Source organism: Pollachius pollachius (genome assembly GCF_949987615.1).
Source record: "Pollachius pollachius genome assembly, chromosome: 6".
Taxonomy (NCBI): Eukaryota; Metazoa; Chordata; class Actinopteri; order Gadiformes; family Gadidae; genus Pollachius; species Pollachius pollachius.
Genome location: NC_136939.1, coordinates 23,142,623 through 23,161,679, shown reverse-complemented (window position 1 = coordinate 23,161,679; position 19,057 = coordinate 23,142,623). Strand labels below are relative to the sequence as shown.

General features: G+C 41.3%; 1 protein-coding gene across 3 annotated transcripts; it reads right to left on the bottom strand.

Moving 5' to 3' along the window:
• Positions 1-3,911: 3,911 nt before the first annotated feature.
• slc37a2 (solute carrier family 37 member 2) lies at positions 3,912-18,209 on the bottom strand. 3 transcript variants are annotated; one of them, XM_079738702.1, is made up of 18 exons: positions 17,736-18,209; positions 17,390-17,471; positions 16,893-16,983; positions 16,669-16,747; positions 16,446-16,581; positions 15,995-16,071; positions 15,535-15,701; positions 15,316-15,353; positions 14,747-14,872; positions 13,888-13,978; positions 13,609-13,671; positions 13,382-13,467; positions 12,949-12,997; positions 12,199-12,272; positions 11,948-12,026; positions 9,686-9,783; positions 9,087-9,151; positions 3,912-8,433 (listed from the first exon to the last, which is right to left on the bottom strand). In XM_079738702.1, exons 1-17 carry the CDS (start codon positions 17,792-17,794, stop codon positions 9,098-9,100), a joined length of 1,449 nt encoding a protein of 482 aa, XP_079594828.1. In that variant the 5' UTR covers positions 17,795-18,209; the 3' UTR covers positions 3,912-8,433; positions 9,087-9,097. The 3 variants fall into 3 exon arrangements, with proteins under 3 accessions (XP_079594828.1, XP_079594829.1, XP_079594830.1); XM_079738703.1 differs by having other exon boundaries at positions 14,747-14,869; XM_079738704.1 differs by lacking the exon at positions 17,390-17,471 and adding an exon at positions 17,472-17,552 and having other exon boundaries at positions 17,736-17,766.
• Positions 18,210-19,057: the final 848 nt, after the last annotated feature.

The window sequence follows — 19,057 nt, the reverse complement described above, 5'->3', positions numbered from 1 at the left end:
CCAAACTGGGTTGGTAGAAGAATGCTCCCCTCCTAACCTGAAGCCTCCAGAGGGGATTTGCATAAGTGTCTCAGTGTCCTATCAAGCTGCGGCCTGTTTGCATAAATCAACAATGGGGTTCCTATGAGTCTAGAGAGAGTAGGCACATGTGTGTGCATTTGTATTTATGTGTGCTTTACAAAGGTTGAATAAATATTCGCCACATTGTAATGCTCTGTTTTACTAGAAAATAACACAGGGCTATGTGACTATGTTTAATGTGTCGTTTAAATTAGTCATCACATTGACTGCTGGTGAGGCGATGCTGAGTTAAGACACAATAAACATGAGGATTAAACATATTAAAAGTATGTACTTCTGTTGTAGACTCATTTTATTCCCAGCTAAAAGTCGAAACAATGTCTTGTGCGTATTGACCAGGTATCTTTTCACAGACCACTCCCTCTTTCTCCGTCCTGAACATCACACACTGGGCACTATCTATACCATGCTGCACTGCAGAGGGAAACACCACATTGGTCTGGAATGTGCTCTGCACCATTCCTGGACACCTAAACATGTGAGTGAGTGAATCCTATCTTTAACCCAGAGACATTATTGGAGACCAAGTCTAGAAACTTGGAATATTAAACACGATGACAGAACCAATGTAGTTCTGAGGAATACAACCGTTCAAAATATGGATACAAAGCAGAATGTGTTATCAGTAGCTTGTTACACTTACAGATAAAAAGGTTGATGTTCAATCTAAATACAATCGACCATTCGTCTTTTGCCTCGGCCACAATGTGCAAACTAAAAACCTGACTCTCTCTCCACCTGCACGCCACAAAGCTCTCCGAAAAGAACCAAGAACACTTCTTACTTCCCATCTGACCACCAACCTGCAACTCTCCCAATTCTCTGCTCATCACCAGTAACTCCCTGTTCCCAGGCTCTGTCCCCCTGGCACTCAAACCCACAGCCATCAGCCCATCCTCAGCAGACTGGTTTCCAAACTTCAGCCCAATTTGCATCTTCCACTTTCTGACAAAAATACCAGCCTTATTGCTCTGTACTGTTTCAGTCTTAATTTAGATCCCTCCGCCCTTGATCTCATTGTCTTCTCAGATGCTGGCATCCTCAACATCTTCATCATGCTTGACCACATCCCTCTGGTTCGGCCATTTCCTGGTTCAAGTCGTACCTCTCGCACATACCCCCCCCCCCCCCCCCCCCCCCCCTCATCAACATCATCTTCATCTTCTTATGATGCACAACGAGACTCGTAGCGGGGGTTATCTCGGCCATGGTCAGAGAAGGGATTGGGGAATATTAACTTTGGCTTCGTCTCCCTGAAGTCCAGATTGTACTGCGAAGGAGGAGATAGGGATTGTTCGCCGCGATTGTAGCCCTGCTGCAAGGGCAGGGGGCTCCTCCGCGAGCCCCGGTGGCGGTGGTGCCCCCGTGGCGATGCCCCGCGGCCCTGGTGCCCCACGGCGGTTCCATTCCCCCAATTCCAATTGAGGTGAAAGTGGAAGACCCAGAGACGTCAGAGAACCCGACGCAGTCATTTGAGATTCATAATATCATCCGGAGCTGCACACAGCTTTTGGCCGTGATAATATATATTATATCATATAGATATCTATATATTATATTATTTAGATATAGAGCTCCAGGACTTCCTCCGGAGCAACCGGAGTGTTCTAGAATATTTACAGAACACGGCAGTAAGCTGTGTGCGCCTCCGGATGATATTATGAACCCGAACTCTTGTGGCAATTCACACTAGCGACTAGACAAATATGTTGTCAGTTGCTCAAACTCAGCAGCAGCCCTTGAGGTTCTGCGTGGGAGGCAGTCCCTCTACAGAACCAACTCATGAGGGATGTTTGATGGGGGGGGTCTCAGAATATAAACCTGTTGGTTGTCCATATCTTCTCTTGCATTCCACACCCAAACATTAAATTTTTTTTGTCCAAAGCAATTTACAACGGTTCACACACCGTTGCAACACTCACCTAAGATGAGCAGGGAATAGAACAAGCAACCTTTCGGTTACCAGCCAACCCGCTCTAGCTCCTGAGCTACTTTCTCCCCCAAACCAAGCCTCCGCTGCCCTAACCAAAGACCTCCAGTCCTTTTGTAAATGGACTGGAGGTCCCTAGATGGATCACAGCTCGGGCTCTACATTAGCTTTCCTGTTTGATATGTCACCTGGACACCCAGGCATTTTTTACAAGGTACAGTCTCCCCCTGCTGGCCTTTGATGGTAATGGGGCTGGCAGCACCGGTGCTCCCTCTAAAACTTGTTCTTTAGCCTTACCTTTGTTGGTTGGGGGTTTGATGCTATTTTAAACTGGATTCCATGGTAAATAAATATGCATATACAGGTGTGGTTTCACCAGTGTGTCCATTGGAAGGGACACATCCTTAAAGGAATTCCTAGCAGCGCTAATAGACACACTGAGAGCTGCTCACATTCTGACAGCGATGGTGAGCAATGACTACTGACAGGAGGCTGAAGAACCTGAACCCCTTCGATATCCATACATAAATATTTATATACTATGGATTTTTCCTACTTTTGTGAAATCAAACAAGCAATATAAAATAACCAATCTTATTTGTTGATGTGATATTTAATTAGAGTTGGTGTGCCAGTCCATAGCGGCGTGAAAAATGTGGTTCCTAATAAAGAATGTTTGCTTATACTGTATGTTCTGTATTAGAAGTATGGAAATGCTGATTGAAATTATTGAATGATGGTGCATTCTCATGTGAGGAGCGCATGGGCATGCTCTCCGTAATATGGGGCAAAGTACAGAATCTATGAGACCAAGGCGAGGACGGCTCTCAGGCTGTGGCCGTGGCTTTTGCTGTGGCTATGGTCGTGGCTTCACCCACGATTGCGACTTGTGGTTCCCAAATTGTAAGTGTTTTTCTGCCAGTTCGAGATTTCCGAGTTTCTTTATTAAAATAAATATTTCTTTAGTATCATTCGGATCCTATCCCAATCCCTTTGTTCTTGCTGCCCAGCCAACACCGGTCGTCTGAGAAGGAACCGACCAGCAACCATGGAACCGGGAGACAGATTAATGGAAGGTTAACCACATGACTTAACATACACTCTCCTGTGCATTGTTGGCAGAAGGCCCCTAATCATGAGTACAGAAAAGCAGCTTTGAGAATGGTATACAAGGAAGTGTACGATTAGCCTACACCACGCCTACACCACGACCTGCCTGTCCTGAATATACTAGACAGCCTACACACCAACTGCCTTTCCTGATTAGAATAGACTCCTACACCACCACCTGCCTGTCCTGATTAGACTAGACAGCCTATACCACCACCACCTGTCCTGAATAGACTAGACACTTACACCACCACATGGCCTGATTAGACTAGACTCCTACACCACCACCTGTCCTGATTAGACTAGACACTTACGCCACCACACGGCCTGATTAGACTAGACTCCTACACCACCACCGGCCAGTCGTGATTAGACTAGACTCCTACACCACTACCAGCCTGTCCTGATTAGACTAGACTCTTACGCCACCAACTGTCCTGAATAGACTAGACAGCCAACACCACCACCTGTCCTGATTAGACTCCAGCCTACACCACTAACTGCATGTACTGATTCTGCGGTTCCTGAACCCAAGAGACATTTATTGGAGTCCAGCGGTCGCCTGGCCATCTTTAGGGAGAAATGGGGAGTCTCAAGAACTCCAGTCTCAGACTCCACTGGCGTACACGCCCAGTGCCGCTGAGACGCAGCCCATCCCGAGGAGAGAGAAAAACAGATTCAAAAGTATTTTAGGGTTTTTATTACACAAATTACACCAGGCAGAAATAATAAACACTAAAGAACCGGCAAGGTTCGGTGGTCCTGGTGAGAGCATTTATTAGGGCGGCAACAGAACTAAAATACCGGATGAAGCGGTGATAAAAATTTGAGAACATCACAAAGCCTCACTTTTTTATCCCCGAATTTTATCCCAGTCATTGAATTCTTATTAGAAATTTCCACAGAGAGACCCTGAAACAAAAACAAAATTCTAGAAAGGATATTCATCTTGATGGATTCCATACTTTGAGTAAAACTCAAATAAAAGGGTTAGAATTCCCTCTTATTATGTCAGAATTGATCTTATTCACGATTGGGTCACTATTGATTTTTTTAATGGTTGTAATTTTCTTTGGTAATAATACTCCAAGATATTTTATTGCTGTTTGCCTCCACAACATCCGAAGCATCGAACAATGAAAGATTGGAGCATGAGTTAGGGACAAATTTCACATATAACACACTGGGTCAAATGTAGTTCATTTCTGTGTTTAGCTGAGTAAACTGACCATAATGTTCAGCTAACTGTTGTAAATAATAATAATAAAAAAACATTTTCTATCTACGCGTGCAGCTGTGACCTCATGTATTGTAATTTATTGTATGATGTGTACTGATGATTATGTATGATGTGTAAGCGTCATCAACACGCCCTCTCAAGTGGTGTGACGAATACCGACTTTCTATTCCTCTTTCACATATAAGGTAATTTACGTTTCCTAGAAAATACTACCTTAGGGGTTCTTTTTTTCAGAAGATTTTCAGGATACCAATAACAGGATATTTTGTTCACACATACGGCTCATCGGGAGAATAGCAGGAGAATAGCAGGACTTACATGTATGTGGAAAAGCAGCTAATGTGTCTGGACACACTATAAAATGCCTGTATTTTGTCCCTGGCTTGCTGTGCTGGTAGCTTAAACTCCTTGGGCCACTTGGAGCTGTTGGAGGGTGCTGCGCTCCTACTCTATGCTGGAGTGCAGGAACTCATGCATTGCATTCTCTGTTTTATCTTGTACAGCTACCTCTTCCTGGAGGTTTATCTGTCACCTGACTTCGGTTTACGCTTACTTAGTTCTGGTGCCACTGGGATCATGTTATTATGTCCTGAACATCCAGGAACTGTGGCCTGAATTTCTAGCTCAGCCAATTCTCCTGCTCAAGATACCTTAGGACATGAGAAATTGAAGTTTTACCAATCATTTCTAACAGTTTTTTTTCCTGTTCAAGAATAAAACAGAAATCCCAGTTCACAGTTCAGCATTTCAGAAATTGGTTTGGAGATTTGCCTACAAGGGGAAAATGGGTGTTGTGCCAGCAGCAGGATAGCGGCGCCAACTTTGTGCTTCTTTTTTTTTCTTTTTTCTTTTTAAGCTACAAACTGTTGAGTAGGAGCGTTGTAATGATCTATGTTGTACATGTATTGTATATGTGCCACACACCATGGCGATATACTAGAAGCAGGTGCATAGGGACCAGGGGCCAGATTCACTAACATTTTCTTAAGATAAAACTTTGTCTTATGAACTTCTTTGTTTTCTGACTTCAGAAGTTCTTAGATTGTTACCCTACTTTGAAAAATTAAAATTGTGCGACTATAACGTTGTACAGTGCTAATCTCAACACTCCGGAATTATCAATAGGCCTACTAGTTACTGACAGAGATTTGGGCAATTTCATTTTCAATTGTCAAAATAGGCTTTATTTGATATACAAAAACTAGTATGACAAGCTTAAATGAACAACATTGGTTAACATATAGTCTTGGGTTAAGCAATATATTAATGAATTCATATAAATGTCATATAGACATGTTTAAGCAAAGACTTAGCTTTTCACTGCAGCTGTTTTAAGACCGGTGAAGGGTAATCTTAAAGTTGTGAAGAAATTTGAGAAGAAATTCAAGATCTTTGTCTTCAAGAATCTTGTTTTCTCTTAAATACTCTTTTAGAAAAAAAAAATAAGAAGAAGGTTAAGAAAAAACTTAAGTAAAAGTAAGAATTTCTTCATTAATATCATATCTTAATTTTTGTCTTAAGAACACAGTTGAGAAAAAAATGCTACTTAAGAACTTTTTTTTTCTTAAGAATGCTTTGTGAATCCGGCCCGGGGTGCCTTAGAGAAGATTGTTTTTCATTGACTTGTTATCAAACTCTTTTGCTCCCTCCCTCTAAGATGATAATGGATAAGCCTGGCTTCTCCTACACTTCCTATCCTGTTTGTAGTATTCTGTGCTTCTTAGCAATTAAACAGGCCACGTTAGCAATCTTAAATGATTAAACAGTAGTTTGTACAGTTTTTCAACTGAAATGTAATTTTCCTTTCGTTCAAAACTAGGTGAAAACTATTTTTGACAATGTGTGTACTGGTACACTATACACTCCTCCAAACGACTCCACAGTTTGAAATACAACTGTAAGCTATCAAATATATTTTGTTTTACCTTCACATCATTGTGCTCAGGGTATGTGTATTTCTTTTCAAGAACACCTAGGTCATTTCCGCCATCCGTTATATTCTGGTTGGTTAATAGCATATGAAAATATTTTTGTATAATATAAAATAAATAGACAATTTACAAGAGAAAAAAACATACTCTCTCTGGCTAACATTATTTGTCCTCAAAAGGCAACACAATTTATTTTCTTTAGATGACATAAAGCTGAAGCTGCCTGTATACCAATATTCTTTTTAAGTGGCAACTATTGATTTTAGGGCCATCTTCTACATTATTAGGACCCAAAATATACTGCTACATGGCCTTCACAGAATAGGCATACGTCAAACCTCCCTTCCATCTCAAATTGGCACTCTTTTGCCACCCAATAAAGTGTTCCTGAACGCCACTGACTAAGTGTAAGAGTAGCTTTGCCTCTCGGAAGGCTATTGTTGTTGTGTCAACAACATCAAACACCCCCCAGATGAAGCTCCACGTGGTGGAGGCGCACTATGACCTATTTGGAGCTCTGCAATAAGAGCTCCTGATACAAATACATTTTTTGCTCCAAAATAACCATTGAGTAGAGGCCATATGTATTGGATTATTTCATAAGATAGAATTGAGAGGTAGGCCAACTATTGTTTATAAAATCGTGAAAAGTGCATCACATATATCAATGACCAAACTATTGCTCATCACAATTCAATGCAGTATGCCTCAGTGAAAATAATTATTTGATTGAGGCTGATATAATATTTTATTGCAGGGGTGTTAGCTGTATCAGACTACTTGGAAGATTATCCTAGATTCTAAATATTTTGCCTAAACTGGTCAAGAGATACTACTCATCTAGAAATAGCTCTGCTTGATTGTACAATCCAACACCGGAACTTTCTAACCAATAGTTTACATCTAACATCTTAAATAAATATGGACAGAAAATTTGAAGGGACCTTCCAAAAGGTTTTTAACCTGTCGTTATCTATGGTTGCCGAAAAGTCTGTGTTGGGGAAAAATGGTCTTTACCGTTTCCCCTTAATTGTTTAAGTGCGTCACATTGGCCCAAAAGTAGATAATGACTTTAACGTCTTTAAGTAGAATAAGATAATGAGAAACACATTTGTGCATCCTTAGGCCCTTTTTTTGTCAAGACCATTGTGCTTATTAATGAGATGACAAGTAATCTATTGAAGGAATAATACAGGCTAAAACACTTGGACATTGTTAACACCTAACATCTAAGTATATTCCAGGGTTTATTTTTCGAGCTTTCGATGCTGGATTTCAATCGTGTAACTTTTGCTTTTGGGGAAAAACTCCAGGTCAAAAACCCACCAAAAGAAAGCTTTCAGGGAGATATAGGCTATAAGGTTTATGCTGAGAGAAACAAATTAATATCCCTTGAATCGCAGCCCGACCGGTCCGTGACCACATGCTGACCACTTGGCCAGGCCAACAGTGGCCAGCCGGCCTCTTCAAACAAGGCCCTGCATCCATATAAAAATGGAATATGTAGTCCTTCTGAGACAGTCGCCCTGAGTCGTTATATGAGAATGAAACTAATATCTAATGCTTATGGTTATAATAGCATTCTCTTAAATCTAGTTTAGGCAAAGTTAAATAATAGTGTGAGAGGATCTAGGGCGTTGTACATCCCCAATATAAATATCTGAACAATGTCAAAGTGTTTTAGGCTGTAGTTTATCTTTAAGGTTTATTAAATCTACAAATATACGTTTTCTGGTTCTACGGATCAATGAATTTACACATTTACAATGCATTCTCAACTATGTACTTTTTGATATCTGTGATTGGCATAATTTCCAAAATTTAACTAGCCATTGATTGATAAACAAAATGGTAACAATTGCTTCCTTTCTGTTTCATCTCTCTGATCTCATGTCTAAAATTGAATGTGATTTGCAAACATAATTTTATGATTAATCTACAATAGGCAGTGCTTTACGAGTTGATGAAAGCGAATAAAACAATCCTATAGAGATGTTCTTGCTTTCCATTTGGTTTTTGTGCGATAACATGTTTAGCATGTTATGTCAGAATAATCTTGTGATTAATGAATAATTAATTCACTTTGTTGCTGGTCGGCAGTCCTCTGGGATGAGGTGTGGATGAGTCAGATCTCCTGGAACCTGGAACAAATAGTTCAAACATGAACAACCATCATATCTCCAGGTGGATCCACATGTTTCCCTCATGAAATCACTTTTCCTGACAATTGTGTGGCAACAACATATAATTATTAAGACTCTCTCCACGACCCTTCATTATACAAATAACATAACAGTTAATGATGATTCGATCACTATTAGTGACCAAAAAAGGAGGTGTTTGCCAGCTATTGTTTGAAAAAGAGGGTGACTTTTTACACACACAAACAGACACACACCCACACTGTGCCTGTACTAGCCATAATTACCGACGGTAAGTAGGCTTTAGCCGACTAATAGCCCAACTAGCACGCAATAATCGGCGATTGACGTAACGGCCATTACTTTGTATTCAGACCGAGCAGGCAGACTACCGCCTGTGTGCGCATCCACATTAACTTTATTTCATTTTATTTTGTAAGAAATGTCTTCTTTCTAATCAACGTGTTATGCACATTGATAGAGTTTCAAGATGTTTAGAATAATTTGAAAGGTGAAATGATTCCGTTGACTTTTCACATGACGCTGAATTGAGTAATGTCGGCATTAAGTTAATAATTATAAAGCAACTTATTGATTCATATTCAGTCTTTTCGCCATTTTTTGCTTCTTTTGTTTGGATTAAAAATACTCACCCTCTTATAAATTAAGTTCGGCTACACCAACCGCGCACCTCCTTGTACATGAGCCTTGACAGGAACTGAATGAAAAACACGCCAAATGATTATTGTAAAATCTGTCAACTCCCTCATTGCAATTGAGTCAATAAGATGTTTTATCCACATGTCTGTCAACTATTGTAGACCAGAGCCATATCTCCTTTTACCAAAAGCACATACAATTTCAAACTTGATCATTCATGTCTCAAATCTAATATCATTATCTGTTGATAACTCTTGTTTGAACCAGTACCACAATTGTGTAATTTGAAAACATTTCAAACCAACCATTTTACAAGAACTTATTTAACTTTCATGCTTGAAGGCACCAACTAAGGTACAACGATTGGACCATTCTTCTGTTCCTCTCGAGCACTGTTTACATTTCCTGAGGCCACCTCAGCACTGTCACAGCCCTCTGGTTAAGCTCATACACGTCTCTTTCAACATGATTCTCTTTAAGTAAAGAGACACATTTCCCTTTTGTCAAAGAGCAAAGGTAAGAGGGGACATCTATGCATACTCCCCCTCCTATAGGAAGTTGTCTATATTGCATACATATAACCACCACTCACCAAGCAGGCCAGGACATCAGCAGAAATGAGCATATAGAACACGTTGTTCCACCCCGTGGGAGAGATCAGACCGGCTAGAAGAGGACCGATGGCTGCCCCTAAAGGATACACAAAGTGCCATTCATTACAACTCATGTATAATGTTCGTCTTTAACAAGGGTGGGCATTTCATGAACCATTACTGGCTATTGTTTTTCAGTTACGCACTTTGCATCTTTCATCAAGGCCTGCCTCCCAGATACTGGACGGGGACGCTCTCTACTAATGGAGCCGCCTGGGCCCCGGGGCCCCTTGTTTTACAAAGTGCCCTTTTGTGACAATGAGTTACTATTGTTACTTCGTTGGTTCGTCAGTTTATGTCCCATGATGACCCTCCCTGTCTCGACTGATGCAACGCCGTCAGGTAATCATGTGACACTCAGCAACCTTTAGATGCTGAGTTTGATTTGTAGGGGTGGGAATCTCTTGGCACCTCACAATTCGATTCGATTCCGATTACGAGGTCAACGATTCGACTCTAAAACGATTATCGATGGACCTCGATGCATCTCGATGCAACAATTTTTTTTATGTACATTTCCATGCGTGATTTTCAAAAATATATATATACATCTGAGTTTGCTACTCAGAGTTTGCTTATCACTTCCTACTTTTGTGATGATCATTAAAGACATCAACAGATGAATTATCTTATCTTATATTTTATTAGAGAAAAAGCTTTTGTCACAAATATGACTTTCTATGAACAATGCAATAATCAATGCAGCTTGCATTACAACACAATATGGAAGTATGTAAAAAATAGGTTTCAGTTTTCTTTTCTCTCTAATCTTTCTTTTCTATGTCATTAAAGAAAAAGCTGCTCTGGAATTAGAAGGAGTTCTTGTGTCTGGCTCTGAGTTTGCGTGCACGCTGAATTGTAATCGTGTCAAGACAAATCAGATCGGCCAATACACACTGAAGATAAATTAAATAATTTTAAAATTACTAAAATTATTATTTTTTTCAAATTCCGATTATTAATTTATCTGCATTGAGATGGAATCGTTCTTGAGAGAATCGCGATGCATCGCAGAATCGATTATTTTTCCCACCCCTATTGATTTGTGCTTAAAATCACTCCATTTTTTATAGTTACTGTCACCTTCAAAACCGTTCATCAGTGTTGCAACATGTGTTTAAGATGGCGCCTGCTCTGGAACCCCTTCGCTCTACCTCCGCTGCCTCAGTTCATGCTAGGGGACTGAGGCGCCACCTGCCCTCTAATGGCGTGTTTTCACCGGAGGGCGCGGGTCGGTTCAGTTCGCAAAGGTGTGGCACGGGTCGCGTTTCCACCGCCAAAAATGGCCGTGACCCGGACTGAGCGGTATTGAGTCGTACTCTCGCAGTACTCCTCCGTTGGGGTACTGAGACGCCTGAAAGGGGGCCGGCAAGTTCGAGCTACACACGCCGTCCGTTGATCGGTCGACAGAGTCGCACTTCCATGCGACAGGGGGATAATAACAAACAAACACATTATCCGTGACGTATTTCTTGACAATGGTGAAAGCTTCATTTATTGAAGAAAATGTCGCTCAATAGTTTGCCGTCCTTCTTGGACGTCCTACATTGTTGATCTTTGTTCATTGTGAGCGTTTTTCTTTTCCTTGGATTTATTAGCAGGCTACACTTTGTCGGGCTGCTATGAGGTCACGATGCTAAAGTAGCTGCCGCGGCTATCGCCATCCGGCTTAAACCCCCCCCCCCCCCCCCACCATAAGGGTACTGTCGGCGGTGGAAACACGAGCAAGTAATGGTCTCTTCTCTGGCACATTGATCTCTCCATGCATTCTTCAGTATAACCACTCAATCACAACACTAAGATCAATTGTAATTGGAATAGCAATATTTGCCACGTCCCACCTTGTGTGTAACACCTCAGGTTCTGAGTAATAGGTTATTTCATTATTGTTTTTTTTTATATTGCCTTATTGAAATGTTTCAAAACACATCTGTTGTGTTTTGGCGGGAACCAAATCAATCCAATAAGGTAGTTTACTCTGCCGGTCATGGGTGCATGGCCGTCTCCACAGGCGCTCCAGCTGCTCAATCACCCCGCACCACCATTTCTCCCTCCTTGTCGTAATTTCACATTTCTATCATGTTGTGGCTGACTGTTTTGTTTACTTTGTTGACGGTTGAATGTTTGATTTTGACATCACTTGTCCTCACATTAACGCCTGGTATTGTCACGTTTAAGTTGATCAACACATCCACACGTACCTATAGAGCCGGTGCCATCAATAATGGCAGTGACTGTCGACAACGCCCTGGAGTTCCCTTGGAGGCTTTCATGTGTTCCCTGTGAGAGCAGAGACATTTGAGATCAACAGCAAGGAAAAGCATTCACACAGCATTCATAGAAGCTTAAGGGATCCCTGGCGCTGAGTCCATAACAGGAAGATGTAAAAGAGCAGCAGTTAAGTTATTAAACTATGTTATTAAGTAAGAGACACTGATATTTCACTACATACCAGATCGGCAGACACAGCGGTGGTGATCAGTGCGTATGGTCCGTTGACCAGTCCTCCACAAACCAACAGCATCACTGCAATGGAGAGGATGCTTGAATACTATATACATATGGATACTTTGTTTGAAGACAGAGTCTTGCTTTTCACCCCAACTGATTCACATTTGTCACGTTGTAGTTTGATGTCCCTTTTAGCTTGCAACTTACTCCTCACCAATACTGCAACTCAATCAATTTCTTCACAATTAGATTACAACTGGCCCAAACAAATCCCCTAGCAAAGACTGGGGGTTAAACCTTTATGACATGATCACTACATTAATCTACCCCGTTCTGCATTGTCTGCTGCTTCCATTTTACTAATACATCATTGTGTGCAAAGTGAGAGACAGATATTTTGAATGTGCCTTTGTTCCAGCCAGCCATATCCCCAGATACTGATCACTAGCACCTTCCCTTAATTAGCTAATTAATCACCGTTATCTTTACTTCTTTAGTTCCCCTCAGGCAGTCTTGTTTTCACCTTCGGGTAGACATCTCCCATTTCCTCTATCACAACTCTTTGATGACTAATGGGGCCAATGAGCATGGAGTCAGAGCTTTGACGGTGTTACTGAGCACAGTACTAGAAGCATTTGACACCAATTGCGATCAAAGATTCTTCATTCATATTTGTTTTATTTAGTTTAATATCACTACCCAACAGGGTTCCTTCATATCCTTCAAGTCAAGCTTCGATTATGGTACATACCAACTGTAGTTGCAATGCTGGTCTGTCCAACGTAGTTATACAGGAAGAGCTGCAACATAAAGAAATACAACCTTAGTCCTTTTGAACTATTATTGGTTCTTTTTGAGGGAAAACATTTTTGAGAGAAAAATACCAACAACTTGGTAGAAGGATCGGACAATTAGTTGTGATATTTGTGCTTATATTTATGAATAACCATGAATGTTGTATCTATATGAAGATAAATACACATTATATAGTAAATCTACATAATAATATCATTGTAATCTTTATCAAGTTGTCTTAAGTTAATCAAAACCAACGTCTAATAAATTGCCTTGCCTTATTCTCATCACATGTAACTCGCAGTGCAGTGACAAAGTCCCAATCCCAATACTTATTCTATGTCTGGTTGTCTTTTGGTCATACTGTTACGACCAGCCACTATACGTACCATGGGGGCAGCCAGGAGCAACATGGCACAACAAGTGGTCGCCCGGCCGCCAGAGTAGTCGGACACTACGCCCGCCGCAATACCGCCTGGACACATACATGATCAATTGTCTTCTATTCTGAATTATACAAAGTAATATTATAGTCGAGTCAGCAACGCAGCTGGTGTTCAATAGAATTGTAACCACGATTCTCTTTGGTTAAGTATTCACTGAAAGTATTTCCTACCGAGTATTCCACCGACGTCAAACAGTGTGGACATATCTCCTGCTGCTTTGGCATCAAAATGAGCTAAAAAGAAATCAATAAATTTGAATACATTATATAATACAGGCATTCATTGCTATACAGCTTAATCCATTTTTAACCATGTTCCATGAGTTGAAATATCTCTGGGAGAGGTGAGAAGGCATAATATAATTAATGGACAGATGTAATACAAATGTGTTGTATCAGTGTAATCAAGGTTGCATATTCAATTGCACAAATTCGTTTTTCATTACTCACCTACATTTGAGATGTAAAGTGGAAGCCAGTAAAGGAAAGTGTAGCTCACTAACTTTGCAAACAGCAGACAGAGAGAGAACTCCACTACACCCTTTATGGATCACAGTGAAACAAAAGATTAGGACAGGTTTTGGACCGGGCTGGTCCTTGACTAAACAAGTGAGCCAGCCGCTGAACACTAGACTGAAGCACAACACACAACAGGACCAGATCATGTTAACCAAAAGGGATAGAGGTATAGACATAGAGATTTCCAACTGCCTCCATTAATTAGGCTTGTTAAATGTTTATGACTGATCCAATGGATTTTGGTTCTGATAAGTGAATCACACCAATCTCACAAATGGTATTATGCATAGCATTTACAAGTCACTCATCAAAATCTCATCACATTACTACAGCGATTAATAAATCAAATGCTCAGATAGGCCTGTAATAAGCCTGTCCAATCGTTTCATTCGGCCCAGAATCAAATGACTGGATGGCTTCCCTTTGCGGCTCCCTACCTACCTGGCTGACGGGGTGCGCTCTGCCCAGTCACTCATTGTGCAGGACCGGAGACATGCGCAATTGCTAGGCAGACCTATTGCTACAGCTAGGAAGCTAGGAAGCTAGGAAGCTAGGGAGCTAGGAAGCTTGGATGCTAGTCATGTGTTTTTGGGGGGAGTGGCTTTAGAGACCTGAGGGGAGGGGCGTTCTTCGGTTGGATACTTTCAAAATCCAGCTTCCTCTGGATGGCTTCTCCAAACGGCCTGTCTTTAAGTACACCATGGAGCCTTACACCATGACGTCAAAGTCCTTGTCTGAAGGTTTCTTTAGATTCTACATGATTCATATTCCAAGTGTAAATCCCACTCACAGGGATACTGAGTGCTCCACAGAAGCTGATGGCCTGTGTGTGTTCCTCGTCGGTGACGGAGGCGGTGCTGGTCCCCTCAGTAATAGTTGTGCTATGCAGTAAAGGCTCCCGCTCTGTGCCCTCCTGCTGTCACAAAGCAAAATGACAGGAAGTTAGGGTACTCTAAGAATAGGGACTAAAACACATAGGCGGTAACACAAGAACAAATATTGGGAAAAGGAAATAAATAAGCAGAACATAGTGTCGGAGAAGCCTATTTATACTGAGCATGTTCCCTTAATCACTGATGACACGAGGGTCAGTCTATGATCAAGGAGCTGTCATGTTTTCACCTAGAAGGTGGTTTTGTGGCTACACGTTCACTTGGTGGGGGATCTGAATGCAAAATTCCCCATTCAGAGTAAAGGTGTTAACAAAATCTCTGAGTACAAACTAGTTGTTAATTGTTATACAAATCTCTATTAATGATGTTTTTTAATATAATTTTCATAATAATTCAGACATTTCTGTGCAAAAATGGAAACTAGATGTCGATTGTAAAAAAAGGTTGTGGATTTCCAAACACTTACGTGGTGCTGAGGAGGTACGCAGTTCACATCTTCAGGTTCTGTTTGACGGAGAACGGTTTAGCTTAATGGACTTCAACAGCAGTTTGGATTTAGAGGACAGCTTTTTTTCACCTATCTTTTCAAAATATGGCACGCAACATGCTTCAATATAATGAGTCGGACTCTTTCTAATGGGTTGTGCTTTTCTGCAAAGTGAAAAAAAGCTTTGATCAAACTGACTCTCGACCAGAAAGAAGAAGCAGAGAACGCCGGTGGAGGTGATGATGAGCCCGGGAACGATGAAGGAGAGGCCCCAGGCCGTGGACACGAAGGCCCCGGCGATCAGCGACCCCAGGATGTTCCCCACCGACGTGTGCGAGTTCCACACCCCCATGATAAACCCTCGTCTGCTCACCAGAACACAAGACAAGAAGAAAACATGGTCTGTTTTTGTTGAACTTACGGCTGGGAGCTGTTTGGACATAGACAAATGGTCAGACGACTTTTCAATTCATATTGTTTTTTTTTGTTGTTTACAATATAACACTATAACAGTAATACGCCAATCCAGAAATGCGTTAAAATGTGTGCATAGCAAATTCTTTGTTTCTGACAGTTTGTCTGTCAGCTGCAAATACTGCAGATAATGTTGAGTCAGCAGCATAGGTCAGCTTCAGACGTGTGAAGCTGTGTTACTCACTTCCCCTTTCCAAACCAGTTTCCAACACAGGTCACGACTGAAGGCCAACCTGTTGTCTGCACCAGTCCATTCATAGCCTAAAGAAACCAATACATGCTGAAATAAGATTCCTGGAATAACATGCCAGCAGTCAGGTGACTGTAAGATACGTCATGTGATATGAACCAGTGATGCTGAAAGCTTGAATACTTTTGCTCTTTACCACTTGCATATTTACAATACAATACTTGTATGCATTCTTCAAACAATGAAAACAATTAGCTAAATATTGAATCATTCAATATATGGAAATGAAAGCTTTACCCTCAGTTGAAACTATTTCTGAATCTGTCTAGCAATTGTTAAATCACAATGTCATTACTGATCCATGGGTTAAAGACACTCTGTTAAACATGAACACAAAATGAAAATGATGTGGTTGTCAATGGCTGATTTGTGTTACAGTTGTTACCTGGATGAATGCGTAGTACCATATGGAGTGTATGTTCCAGTAGTAGCCCAGCCCAAACAGGGAGGTGAACAGGCCACTGAGCAGCATACCACACGACAGGTAATAGCGTAGTGGGAGACGCTCTCCAAATATCCCACTGAAAACACCACATGATCCGCTGGGTAACGCAAACATACCACAATGTCAATGCCGTGCTGGGTTATTGTTTAATGCACACACGTACCTAAAGAACATGCCAATAGCATACGCCACGAGGAATGAGTTATCCAAAATCCCATACAGTGTCTGGTAGTTGTCCTGATCTACAAAAGGAAAACACAAATAACAAAGTTACACACAAAACTTCTAAATTGAAAGGTTGAATAGTGTACAGGGATAACTGATGTGTCATTTAGAGATGGATGTCTGAGATTTTAAATTCAAATGGGTTGCGTTGTCTGGACTTACCAAAGGGTGCCCAGTCGCACCACGTTTCATTGTCCGTTATGTTGAGATCCACCGGGCGAATAACCATCGAACAATTTCTGTGAAGCTCATTCTAAGCACCAGATGAAATAACAGACACCAATGCATGATGACCACTCGTTTGTAAAACAACCCTCCACCTCTCCTCACAGAGGCCCACTGTAGAACACGTCCTAGTCATACTACAGGATATATAGTATTACTATGTAGTATACTAGTACTACTATAGGCTATATAGTATCACTATGTAGTTCACATCCTAGTCTTACTATGGGCTATATAGTTCATTCGACAACACAAATAATACGATGCCAATAAAACAATTGAACGAGACTGACAATAAACCATCCAACAGTAGTTGCTGTCAGGCATGTTGTTTTAGAGTAAAATCAGTAAAGGAATTACTATTCAGTCATTGGTACGAAATGCAATAAAACTGTTTAGGCCTAAACAACGGCCCAAACAAGGTTTTAAATCACCTTCACGATGCTGATTGGCTTTCGTGACAGGTGGTATGCTGTGTAGGAGAGGAAGGTGAGGAAGAGGGCGCAGCTACGATACCTGCAACACAGATCCTCCTTCAAGAACAAGTCCTTCGTACAGTTCTGGTGTCCATTACATACACATGGCCTTTCTGTATGCCTGTTAATCAGCAAATAGGCTTATAGCTAAATATTAAATCTGAATAACACTATGGCATAGGCACACACAGGCACACACAGGCACACACACGCACACACACACACACACACACACACACACACACACACACACACACAGTACAAAGTACATCAACAGTAGACATCTCTGATCATGGGAACTTACCAGCTGTCTCGAGAAAAGGACGAGAAGAACCGAACTCCAGGAGCTAGAGGCGACCTCATCTTAAAGGTTGATGTTCACAGAACTCAACTTCAGACACCACGGTTGTTATAACATGACCATAACGTGTTATAACATGACTGTAACAGAGAACAGGGGCAACCAGTCGCTCCACCGCGTCTAATTCTCCTCGCGTCTAACTGGCATTCATCCGAGAGTGACGCTAGTGCTATAGAAGAATAGGGAAACAGGACTCGTACTTCTCAAAGCAGACCTAAAGCCGGCTCTCCTCCGGTAGTCCTAAGACTTCCTAGTTTAGGGAGCGGATCCACACTCACTCCACATTCCTCTTTCAGATCACTTCTTATAAATAGTCCCTCGGCTGTTCCATGAATAGGCAATCCGGACGGCTTTTTCGTCACATGAAAATGAGTTGTGTGGCAAATAAAACGCTACCCCTTATTGTGTTTTTTTCTAATTCGCTTCTCCATGAATGTCGAGGACACGTGACGCGCCACTCAGTGACGTCACGCACCGGGATCAGACTCGGAGAGACAAAACAGTCAGGATGAGGGGTTTGATACGAAACATTGAAAAAGTTTTAAATTACTTTATTTGAAGTGTTGATGAAAAGATTATTATATAATATTATAATAATCTATTTATCAACACTTCAAATAATGTAATGAAATCCTGGTCTGCAGAGGAAAACCCTGTGCAGAATATATTAATATATCAGACAAATTATTATAGGACCAAAATATTTTGGATTGCTAATGGCATTGTGCACAGATATTTAAGAGTTGGTTATTAGTTAGTTTGTTCCATATAGTCTGGTGTACAAACTTTTTTATTTTTCCCCAAAGCATCAAGGGAGGTCCTTTGTGAATAAATTAGAATTTCAACCAAATTCCCTCCAAACGTGTACACTGCAGCACCAAGATCAAGATCTCCTTAACATGAAGAAAGCTCCATTACACCCATGAATATTCACCTATGTACTCGACCTGAGTAACCCCCCCCTCGCCCTGGTACTGCCACCAGGTAACTACCCCCTGTTATAACCGTCCTGTACCATCACTGGTGACACACAAATTCCTTCTCCTCTATTTCACCTCGCCGGCGTGGGTCTTCATCATTGATGAAGACCAGTGTCTGGGTCTGTGCTCTGCTGCTTCTCCCTTAGTGACCCTAGGGTTGGTTCCATGCCAGTCACCGTCACATGCCAAGACGCTTCTTCAATTTGAGCACGGAAAAAATGTGTATGAATATGAGTATCAGCAAGATAAGCAGAAGTTATGACCATAGGACCAAACAATCTCTGC

What these genes read in the sequence shown, in the direction of transcription:
- slc37a2 (XM_079738702.1), bottom strand. Translation starts at nt 17,794, where the DNA reads ATGAGGTCGCCTCTAGCTCCTGGAGTTCGGTTCTTCTCGTCCTTTTCT. An exon ending in AGCCAATCAGCATCGTGAAG is followed by an intron (nt 16,984 to 17,389) that starts GTGATTTAAAAC and finishes TCTGGTGCTTAG; the next exon opens with AATGAGCTTCACAGAAATTG. An exon ending in ACTTTACATCTCAAATGTAG is followed by an intron (nt 13,672 to 13,887) that starts GTGAGTAATGAA and finishes ATTTCTTTTTAG; the next exon opens with CTCATTTTGATGCCAAAGCA.